Genomic DNA, 11907 nt, shown 5'->3' with positions numbered 1-11907 from the left:
AACTGAGCTCTCTGACAGAACGCTGGAGTTGGCCCTGTTGACGCAGAACAAAGTCATGTATATTTTGAGCATCTTATGTAAGAGCCATATTTACATAATTTTCATCCCCCTCCTCCCTTCTAACTCTTCTCATGCTGTACTCCTGACTCCTCCATCCATGACCATTTCTTTAATTACCACTGCTGTATGTTTAGCTTAATTTTTCTTAATACGGGCATGCTTTCACCCCAGCTCCAGCCACTCTAGCTTTGGGGTGGAAGTGGGAGGTTTGCAGCCCTCTGCTCTTGCCTTCAGTGCCTTTTCTTTCCTTTACACACAGAGAGAGTCTTTCTCTCGTGAGCATCGCGCCTGCCTTACAGCCACCCTAGGCTGTGTTCACACCAGCAGCCCTACAGAATGATGTGTTTGGGACACTGTACATGCACGGGTTTGTGCTGGTTCCTTGAAATCTGACCACCCAGAACATGGGAGTCCTGCTACAGTACTGTTGGTATTCCTAGAAACTATTGGTAAAATAAATAGTAAATTGAACATTTGACAATTGGCTTATAAAGAAAAAAAAATGTTAGATTTTGTAAAACTGTATTTTTAACTATCATCAAATTTCAGTTTATGGTAGAGAAAACAAACAAAAGAGAACCGTGATGTTCCAGAGATTTCTATGACATCCTCCAGGCTTATAATGGCTACCCAGAGACATTAGGTCTATCTGCAGCAACTGTACAAGTTTCCAGGCTCTAAAATCTTCAGCTTAAATCTCAAGTTTTGCATGATTTCAATTCTCTTTCCTCTCATCGGGCCAGTCTCTCACATGTACATGGCACTGATCCAATGAGTAAAGGACAAACTGAGTGGACTGCCACCACAGAACTACGGATGTCCCCACCCCACAGCCTTGCCCTTTCAAACTCTATCCATTCAGTGTGACCCTGCTTTCACTCCTGCCTTTTCTCCTTCTTGTCTTTGCTTGGTTAGATGTGCATTTCTTTCTTTTTTTTTAGTTAATTTATTCAGATTACAACTCAATTGTTATCCCATCCCTTGTATCCTCCAGTTCCTCCCTCCCTCCCACTTTCACCCTATTCCCCTCCTCTTGGTGGCACTTTCTCAGAAAACTGGGAACAGGACTTCCTCAAGCTATTCTGCTCCTTGGAATATACCTAGAAAATTCACTACCACATAGCAAGGACATTTGCTCAACCATGTTCATAGCAGCCTTATTCATAATAGCCAGAACCTGGAAACAGCCTAAATGTCTCTCAGTTGAAGAATACATAAAGAAACTGTGGTACATTTACACTATGGAATACTACTCAGCTATTAAAAACAAGGAATTCCCGAATTTTGTGGACAAATGGATGGAACTAGAAAGGATCATATTGAGTGAGTTAAGGCAGAAGCAGATAGATGTGCATTTCTAACAGTGAGTTCCAGTGTCCAGGTGCCATTTTCTCCTCCGATCTTTCTGAATCACCCTTGTTCTTTTTGTGTGTGGGAGGGGATCCCTTAGTTACACTTTAACACTGGGAAAGAATGAGAGACACTCTCTTGTGGGGCCATGCCCTACCCTGCCCCTTCTCCCCACCATCCCTCCCCCAAAATAACCATTCTATGCAAGGGGTTTAAAGAGCTGTGCTGCTCTGCCTGTTTTGGTGGAAAATGATCTCAAGAGGGATAAACACTAAGCCAAGTGAGACTGGCCTTCCTTAGAGTAACTGTTTCCTAAGCACTTAACAGTCCCTATAGACTTCACTGATAACAGCTCAACTTGGCCGCTCAGTGACTCTGCAGTTTCTTCTGACATCATCGGTCTCCAGTGGCGTTTATGACATGTAGCCTTGAAGTTTGAGCTCCTCTCTTCTATGCCAGCCTAGGGGCAGAAGTGGAGCCAGCAGGGTGGCCCTGCCCATATTTTCACTTATTAGACATACTGGTGACTTCTCAGCACAGTAGTGGAGTGTATGTAAGACAGCAAATACTCTGCTATGCTTATAGACAGGAGCCTAGCATAACTGCCTTTTGTGAGGCTTCATCCAGCAAGAAACAGATGCAGAGACCCATAGGCAAACAATAGGCCAGACTCAGGGAGTTCTGTGGAAGAGTGGGAGGAAAGATTGAGGAAGTCAGGGGTCAAGGATACCAAGAGAAGAGCTACAGAGTAAACTAACCTGGGACTACTGCGGGCTCACAGAGACTGAGCCATCAACCAAAGAGCATGCAAGGGCTGGACCTAGACCCACTACCCATATGTAACAGATGTGCAGCTTGGTCATCATGTGGGTCCCCTAACAATGGGAGTAGGAGTTGTGTCTGACTCTGTTGCCTGACTCTGGATCTCTTTCCCCTAGCTGGGCTGCCATGTCTGGCCTCAGTGGGAGAGGATGTGCCTAGTCCTGCTGTGATTTGAGGTGCCAGGGTGTGTTGGTACCTCTTGGGTAGCCTCTCCTTTTCTGAGACAGAGAGGAGAGGGTAGGGGAGTGGGAGTCGGGGTGGGACTGGGAAGAGAGGAGGGAGAAGGCTGGGATCAGGCTATAAAGTTATTAGATTAAAAAAGGAAAGAAACGGGGCGTATATAAATGATGGTATTTAAGGGATACTCCAGGACATCAGGTTTCCTGTTGGTCTTGGCACAGTGGATTTGAACATTGTACCTTTGAGTATATCACAGAATGTGTCACAGCACGCACTCCAAACTTCAAGGACAGCATCAGCAGTTCTATATTATGTTGTTCATCATCCTTTTATCCATCTTCCTGCATTTTATTTACCTTCAATCTCTTTTCTCCCCTTTTCTGTTTTCCTGGATTTATTTATGCCCATTTGGAGTCATGCTGCTATGTATTGGGCATAGTTTGTGTGTTGCCAAACAGTCTAAGTATTCAGAAATTTGGGGATAGTGTTAAGAGATGCAGTGACACCTTTAAGAGGTCCTGGCAGAAGGTCCTTGGGTCAGCTTTTCAACAGGTACTAACATGGTTTTTATATGACCCTTTTCTATATGACCAGCTCCTTGTGCTTTCTTTTTTGTGGCCTGAGAAGGGAGCCTTCCTCTGCAGATGTTGCTCCATCCACCGTCTGTAATAGAACCAGCACCTCTACCATAAATATTTTTCTTATAAACTAATACAATCTCAATTAACTAACAGTTGTGAAAATTCTAGAAGGTTAAAAACAAAAACAAAAAACCCTGATCAGCTACACACAGAACTGTTGTTCTTTCATTTAAAGACCCCAATGGATATCCTGTGTATCCTTCAGAAAGGGGATAGTTGACTTTTAGTAGATGTAATGACAGCATTTGAAAGGACTAGGAAATGCTCTGTGTGTAAGTGACACGTGCAGAGAATAACAGAAGCTCTGAATTAGTACTTTTCCTTTTTGTCTGATAATAAGAGATGATCAGCTGCTCACTGTTTAAGAAACAGTTCCTCAAGAGAAGGAGCATCTCACTTGGCTCTGTGTTTATGTTGGAAGAGTTTTCTCTGGTGTGACAGACTGAACGCACCTTGAAGGTGCTTTTGTCTATTGCAGATCTACTTACTTCTTACATAACAAACCTCTCTCTCTCTCTCTCTCTCTCTCTCTCTCTCTCTCTCTCTCTCTCTCTCTCTCGTTCTTAGGCTGTTCAAGTAGCAATGGGAGCAGTAGAATCCTCCACTGATGCTAGGAGATGCATCTGGTCATGTTAATTCTCATCACTGATCTTTAGTTCAGGAAGAGCTTCAAACTATTTTTTGACAGCGACAGTGAGGCCTAAATGTTTAAGAAACTCCTGGAAAGGATTTAGTTCCCCAATAGATAGAGTGAACTAAATGTTCCCCTCACCTTAAACGTAGCTATTTAGGAAATGATGGATGGTGCCATAACTCCCTGACAGTGTGCCAACAAAAAAGGAGAGAAAGGTCTTGGGTCTCTGATGATGTTGATTACTTCAATGATCTCAGAGCCAATAAAGGATGACTTCCTGTTCTGTGAGTAACTTAGGCAGCATGCTGCTCAAGGCTGTGTTGGTTAAGACTCTGGACTCAGACACGGGACTCAATGCACCTGGATTGCTTACTATTAGGTCTTTTCTACTGCATTGTATCTGTTGTGGCACCCACAACACATTGTTAGGATCCACAACTAAGATCTACCCAAATGCAGCTTCTTGATGACCCCAAACTTGTTCTTTTCTTGTTATTTTAATAATTCTCCCTTTAGTAGAACACACTGCCTTTATTCAAATAGTAAGCAAATTATCCCATGGCCTTGTCAAAGTTTACATTTGTTGTGTTCATCATGAAAAACAGATAGACATGGCTATTGAAAACATTCAGGTGTACAACATTGAATGAACTTAGAACTGAAAGGTGCTGTAATTTCCCTACAGTTCTTTTTCTCTGATTAACCAATGTAAGTAACCTGGTGTCACTAAAGAAAAATTAGCTAAATAAAAGTTAGGAGCTTTTTATCATGCTAAGCTATGTTTAATCATTTCTATAAAAAAAAAGCAACTCCCACAAGACACCCCTATTTGAGACAGGCATTTCATAAACAAATTAGTTACTCTTCTTTTTTGTTCTGATGAAACACCAAGTTTCCCAAACATAAAACTTAAGTTTCCTAATACTTTCTCAATGTCATAGCTAAACATCAGAAGAAAAATAAACCAAGCTTTTAACTAACCAAAATAAGATTTTAAAAATAAAACACTTTGACATTCCTAATAGCCTGTCTACAATGAGTACAGTCCCAGTACATAAATGATTTATTTACATTGCATTATTCTTGAAATAATGGCTTCAGCCAGAGCATCGTGATCCATCACCTAAGGCTCACATCATGAAAACTGCATGCTGCTGGTAATTAAGGATTAGCCTGGTAGCATCTCCCATCTACCTGAAAAGCTGTTGATAGATGAACAATGGCAGTAAAAGACTCAGCGTCTTGCTTAGAAGGGTTTACTATGCTTACAATTACAGGCCATTTTCGAAAGTAGTACCTACAAACAAAAGGATCAATCATTCACCGATTGTCCTCTGTTATGAGGCTAGCTTTTCCAAAAGCCACAGCCACTGGTTATCTGTGGTCCTTCCTCCATTATGATCTCTCTTTCAGTTCCTTTCTCTACGGATTAAAAACAATTGTTATCATCACTTGAATTTATAGCCAGCTGTTTAGAGCCCATATATCCACTGAATAGTTTTCTAGGATCACAAGTAAAATATTGTGATGGTGAGAGGCTCCTCTCCAATTAATTAATACCCAACAGTTTCCTAGGATTATCCTTAACAAATTACCACAACTGGTTGGCTAAGCATAGCACGCTTCTGCAGGCTACAAATTCTACACTGGGTGTCTGCAGAGCTGTGATCCCTTGAAGGCCTGCAAGTTAGGATTTTTCTCCCTATTTTCCATCCTGGACATTAGTTTTCAGACTGTGGTATTCCAAACATCTGTCACCACAAGGGTTGGGATATTCTCCTTCTGTGACTCTTCTTAAAACCTTTTCTTCTTCAAGGTACACTACTCTGTTTGATTAAAGTCCATGGAAAGACCTCATCTGAACTTGATTATACTATAGACCCATTACTCAGATTTTTTGTGTGTGTCTTATAGTTTCAGTTGAGGTCAACTGTGATGCAAAAATATTAGTGTAGTATAAATGGGAATTATATGTTTGTGTATATGTCTGTCTGTATTATACATAAAAAAAGAGGAGAAGTAAGAACAAAGGACCAACCATTCACGGAGCATCTACTGCAAACCTGAGGAGTTATGTGAAATAGTTTAACTCTCTGATGTACCTTCCACGCTTTGGGGACCACATGGCAAGTGGCAGCAGCATAGAGGAAGTGACAAGAACACAGGGAGTGGTGGTTGGCCAATGCCAACCTGTCTCTGGTAGCCTTGCATTATTCTACAGTTGGCATAGCTTTTCTAGTCTGGCCCTGGCCCCTCTGTCTCTAGGGTCTACTCCTGCTGCTCTCGCTTTGTCTGCCACTCACTCTTTTTTCCCCTCACCCCCATCCTTACTTACAAGCTCTACATGCTGACAACTGTATACTCTTCCTATTCCCAGAACTGCCCTCTCCCTCTTCTTTCTCTATGCAGATCTTCTGCTTCCTCCCAGCTGAGGATGACTGAAATCACAGTCACATGCTACACTTGCTTCTCAGGGCTTAGACCCCATCACAACACACAGTAGATAAGAAACTGGTTTTTTTTTTTTTTTGCCTTGTTTGTTTGTTTTTCTGTACTTCAAGAAGAATGTACCTCCTTGCCTCTCTTGAAATTCTACAAAGGTGCCTCTGGCATATTTATTAGCATGGCTGGATGCAGTAAAACGATCATAGCCAGTTTCCGATATGATAAGCAGAAAATGAGCTGCCTATAGGAAAATGTAAGGCTTGGCGCTATTGTTGTGTTATAGTTTGACAAGAAATACCCTCACAGGTTCATGGGCTGAAGGTTTGGTCCTCAGCTGATAGTATAAAGGTTGCTTCCTTTAAAGTATTTTTAAAATATTGTCATAGTTAGAACGAATAAAGGAAGTAAAGTTGACTAACAGGCTTAAAGTGACCATGGCTCAGAACCCTGTCACTACAGTACAGAGAGGCCAAAGTTGAACATTTTTCATATCAATGAATAAACTCCACCCATGTCTTCTGCAAAACCGGCACTGAATGTGGACCTCACCCTACTGCAGGAGTTCACAGGCGTATACTCTACCCTTCATGTATATTCTATCAAACTAAGTGAAACATCCCTTGTTCCAGGTCAGAGCTCTTGACATCTTCAGTGATGAGCAGAAAATAATCTCTGGTAAGGGAAGTGAATTCTGTTTCAAGTATATCCCCTCAATGGTTGCTCAGCCTTCCCACATTGGAAAAAACAAAACAAAACAAAACAATTGTGAGCGTAGTACACTTGCCCCTGTCAGACTGGATGAGTTTCAGAACGTTCTGGAACTCATGTCTGTGCTTCCAGGGATTATGTTCACTGTCCTAGCTTCTGGGGAGTCTGCAGCTGTAAGCATGGTGGAGAAATTTGAAACTGTTTCTTTAAGGCAGGAGCCAAGGATGGGGAGCTGGTGTTTCTATTGTGGACACAGCCCAGCTACAGTCTGGAGTCCAATTAGCAGAGAGCTTAGCAGGGGTTTTGTTTAGCTTAGCAACCGCCTATCCTGCCCCAGGGGCCAGCCAAAGAATCTCCAGCGAGCTCAGCCCGTAATCTGTGCACAAAACATTAGCGCTGTTCTTGAGCTCTGTGTCCCTGGTCCCTTGAAGGTCTTTCTACACTGTGGGACAGGAGAGACTACCTTCAGCAATCTGTGGGTCCGCAGGAGAGGGTCTGTTGGACCCCTGAGGAGCTAAACACTGAAACAGCAGGTTCCTGGGCTTGAGAGAGACCTAGAAGCTTCGAGGGCGTGGTGTGCCAGAAACCCAGGACCTCCTGCTCACCCCCAGGGCCATCTGGTCCAGATCACTGCAGGGGGCGGTGGATGGAGCCCTGCAGCCCAGTCCCTGGCATCCTTGACCTCCCGGTGGCGACAGTGACAGTAGCCTCTCCAGGACCAAGACATGAAGGTCGCTGTGTTGGACCTGGGGTCTCTCTTTGCCAAGATCTTCAAGACCTCCACAGCGTCCTCTGCAGTCCCCAGCCACGCTGGAGGCACAGCGACTGCAGGATCAGTGGGCTCCATCGCCAACAAGTCCCCTAGTGAGGCGGCGACCCTGACTCTGTTCCCATTGCTGCCTCCAGACACTACAGCCTCACGGGAGCCTGCTACCCCTCTGCACACCCCACTCCCTGCCTCGCACCCCAGGAGCACGGCAGCCACCGGTAGAGGGGAAGCTGCAGGGTGCCCGGGATCTCTGCCTCGCAGCCCAGGACCATCCAGAGCACTGCCTTTAGTCCCCCACAGCAACTCTGCTGGCTCCGTGGCATCAGTCGCTTTGCCCAGCCCAGGCGCTGTCTGGACGACCCTGCCCTCTGTCACCATCCCTGTGGGCAGCAACAGCAGCACAACCTTGAGTCCACGGAACACTCGCCAGCTGCCAGGTCCGGGAGAGCGAGAGCCCACTCCGTGGATGGCCCCAGGGCCTGCCCCCAAAACTCTGTTTTTCACCCTGCCGGACATTGGCGAGGAATGGGCTTCAGACAGTGACTCCCAGGATGACCCAGAAGGGTGAGTAGCAGTCTGTCAAATTTGACGCCCACCGTCCACCTGTCGCATATCTCTTCCCACCTCCAACCTTCCTCCACTCTCAGACTTTCTGTACTTTCCTAACACAGACTATAAGAAACTTTTCCTTAACATTCTCCGAGTAAACTTGCTAACCAGGGGAGAAGAGGAGGGGAGGGACAAGACTAAAGTGCAGAACGCCACCCTTAGGCCTGCTATAGAGGCTCTGCTGGCTCTGAGGCATCCAGGGGCGACCATTTGAGACAGCTTCTGCCTTGAAACCTGGTTTCACAAGTCCTGAGTCTGGTTTTCACAAGGCTTTTTCAAGTACCTTTCACTGCGACAGACTACACCAGGTGTGCAGATAACCCACTTTACACTATAGCACCAGTGGTTAAGAAATAGTTGAACTCCCTTCCGCGGTTTCTGAGAATCAGCCCGTCTTTCGGATCCCAAGTGGAAAGGCTTTCCTTTCCGTGACATCTAGTTAATTTACGTACTCATCACCTCATCTGCTACAAAGGAGACCTGTGATGTTTAGGATTATGTCCACCCCCGAGGTCTTCAGCTCTGTCTTGGGGCCCTGTGTTACTACAGAAACGTGGACTGACTTTGCCGGAACGGGAATTGGAGGCCACTTTCCTCCACGGGTGTGCGCGCACGCGCATGCGCATACACACACACACACACACACACACACACACACACACACACACACACACACACACACACCTTTTGAAACCAAAAGGTACGATGAACACATTATCCTTACCCCAACATTTTTAAGACTCTAGAACGACAGTAAATTCTATTTTTTTTTAAAGCGAGAGCGTATTGCTAGTTGTTTTTAAGTGTGCAAACTTTTTGAATGCTTTTGTAAGAAAGGTAAAAAAATGATCAAAGGCAGATCCCAGCTGTCCATTTGCAGACAGGTTTCAGCGTGAAGAGTTGGGTTTGAAATAGCTCAGACATTTGCCACCTTCACTGAAGGAGGCTGGCTGGATGACTAATTGTCATTCATTCACAGTATAATAGGTACAGTTTCACAAAAGTGCCTGGCATCCTCATCAATGCTTAAGTGGAGAGTTATGTAATAGCAAGTCAAATTAAGCCGTTTGTCTGAAATGCTACGTTATGAAATTTGTGTGTCGACCAATTACCCCCTCTTAAGGAAAATGAATTGTACTTGGAAAGCTGCTCTAATTACCTAAGGAATTAGGCCTTTGTTATTAGCAACTGGACCTTAACATTTACACAATTAATGTTTGATGAGCAAACAGATCTTCCAAGTGACCTTAAACTCCAGGCTCCTGGGGCTTTTAACATGTAGACACCAGAACAGGCAGAATAGCTAGGAAAGGAAGTGGCATTAACCTCAATTCTTACAATATTAGTTTGTTTTTGTATTTTCCAAAGTCTTTACAATAATTACTTTAAGTAACTGTGCAGCTGGTGTTATTTGCAGAAGCTAGTCTGCATAAGTATATGCACCCAACTTAATTGAAAATGAAGAAATGGAATTTCAGTTGCTTTCAAAAATAAGATGTGTGTTTTTTCACAAATCTTCCTGATGATGCATGCACCTACACTTTATAGCTGAAGACAACGGTATTGACAGAGGCATGAAGCAGGCAATCCTAAGTGTATATATTTTTGCTTCTTTTAGGTGCAAAATTACTTCTATCTTTTCAGCACACTCAATTTTCTTCTTGGTAAAAGATAAAGACAAAGAGGAATGGGCTGAAGTATTATGTATTGTTCCCTTATGCTATTTGTAACATGGACTAGGTAAACGTTATTAGAACACAAATTTAAATTATCTCCTTGCCAGCTCACCTGTCAGTCTGTAGATAGTTGCCACTGTTGGCCTGCCTGATTAATATTAAAACTGAACACTTAAATTTCAAGAACCAATGGATGTAGGAAGAGAGATGTGGTTAGTATGAACATAGAAAGGGGGAGGGGGGAAGAGTGGCTAGAGAGGATGTGAAAACATACAAAGGGAATGGAAACACATCCTTGAGAGACACAGATCCTATTTTTAAAGCATAGCCCTAAGTTACAGGAGAAAATCTGAAGCCACGGTTTTAGATAGAAGAACTGGAGAGAAGCACACACAGAGAAAGAAAGTGAGAGAGACAGAGCAGAGAGAGAAAGAAATACACAGAGAGAAAACGTGAGAGAGGCAGAGAGAGATAAATGGGCAGGTAGCTAATAGATAAATAACAGACAGGTAGCTAGGTAGGCAGATACATACATAGATAGATAGATAGATAGATAGATAGATAGATAAATAAATAATAGATAAGTAAGAAAGTAGATAGGTCAATAGGGCTACATTTGGGTCAAGGTGGGGAAAAATGAGTTTCCTTTGTCCTGTTGTCTGGTACCCCCAGATATGTATTCCAACATTTTGGGTGTCGCTTCCACCTCCCTACGCATTTTCTGTCTACACTGAACTTCATTCATCTATTTTCCACTAGCCCTTCACTGGCTCACTCTGTGCTTCCGGGTCCCTGTAAGGGGTTTATTGATTTGTTCAGCAAGTAAATGAATTCATAGCAATTGATACAACATCAAGAAGAAAGTATATGTTTTATCCTGGGATCAGTCTTTAAATTTTCAGGGAAAAAACAGAATGCTAGTCATTGCCTACCATTTGTATAGCAATTGTCCATTCTTACCCTACAATATCGTGGCTCAGTTACAGTTATGTTCTTTATTAGATTGTATCACAGTGCTTATAGCAACACACACCCACAGAGGCATTTAGTAAAAACACATTCAGTAAGTGAAAAAAAGTCTTTTTCCTCATTTGGTCCATTTTTATGAGTTCTTAATTTAATTGTCCCTTCTTGAGGAATAGTTGTCCTTGGGCCTGTTGTGTTTTGTTGTCTTGGTGCTTTCTCAGAGTAAATAATGCTTTCTCCTGGGACTTGCTGCTCCTTCAGGGATGACTCAACAGCCTACAAGTGTTAAGTGGCTATTACATTATGCTAGAGTCATATGACCATGCCTTTCATTAAAACAAGTCATAACGCTGGGCTAGAGAAGTAGATAAGCTGAGGAAGGCTTGCCACACAAGCTCAAGGAGTCCATCTCAGTATCCATGTAAAATAAGTTAGGTGGAGGCATGTGCTTGTAATCCCAGCACTGGGGAGATGGACCCAGGCAAATGCTTGGGCCTTGCTTATCAGCCAGGCTAATTCTACCAGTGAGCCCCAGGTCAATGAGACACCCTGTCCCAAAAAGCAATATAACTTCATTTCACATCACTCAATTCACTTTCTCTTCCATTAAACTGGAAATAATAATCCTCAGGCAAAGATATTGTAGGGCTTAAAAGAGGCCACATATGCTATAAAGATTCTTTCTGCCTCCACATGCATACACACGTATATACATATACATATGTGCACACACATACATACACACATGCACGCATATATATACATGTCTGTATGTGCACACACACATGCATACACACACATACACATATGCCCACCAATACATGAACATGCAAACTTACATGAACTTTCAACATATAACATTTTCTTAAACACAAAATAATTTTCTCCTTACTACTTAGGCAGTAGCTGGCTTTAACTTTAAATTTTCGCCCTGCTATTTTATTTAAAATCTTAACATTGTGACTGAGCCAGTGGTTAGTCTCCTACTATGTCTTTAAAAAGCAAGGTTAGGTATTTTTCTATGTAACAGTCTATGTACACAGCACC

The 11907-nt window shown here is 43.2% G+C and overlaps 1 protein-coding gene across 1 annotated transcript in view; it reads left to right on the top strand.

Annotated features, from left to right (window-relative positions):
• Positions 1 to 7292: 7292 nt before the first annotated feature.
• Positions 7293 to 11907, top strand: part of FAM149A (family with sequence similarity 149 member A) — a 46760-nt gene continuing 42145 nt past the window's right edge. The window contains exon 1 of the mRNA XM_084759338.1: positions 7293 to 8173. Coding sequence (XP_084615464.1) covers positions 7566 to 8173 — 608 coding nt within the window. The 5' untranslated portion in view covers positions 7293 to 7565. The remainder of the gene's footprint in view (positions 8174 to 11907) is intronic.

This window comes from Acomys minous, assembly GCF_964271855.1.
Source record: "Acomys minous genome assembly, chromosome: 15".
Lineage (NCBI taxonomy): Eukaryota > Metazoa > Chordata > Mammalia > Rodentia > Muridae > Acomys > Acomys minous.
This window is presented reverse-complemented; position numbering and strand designations above follow the sequence as displayed.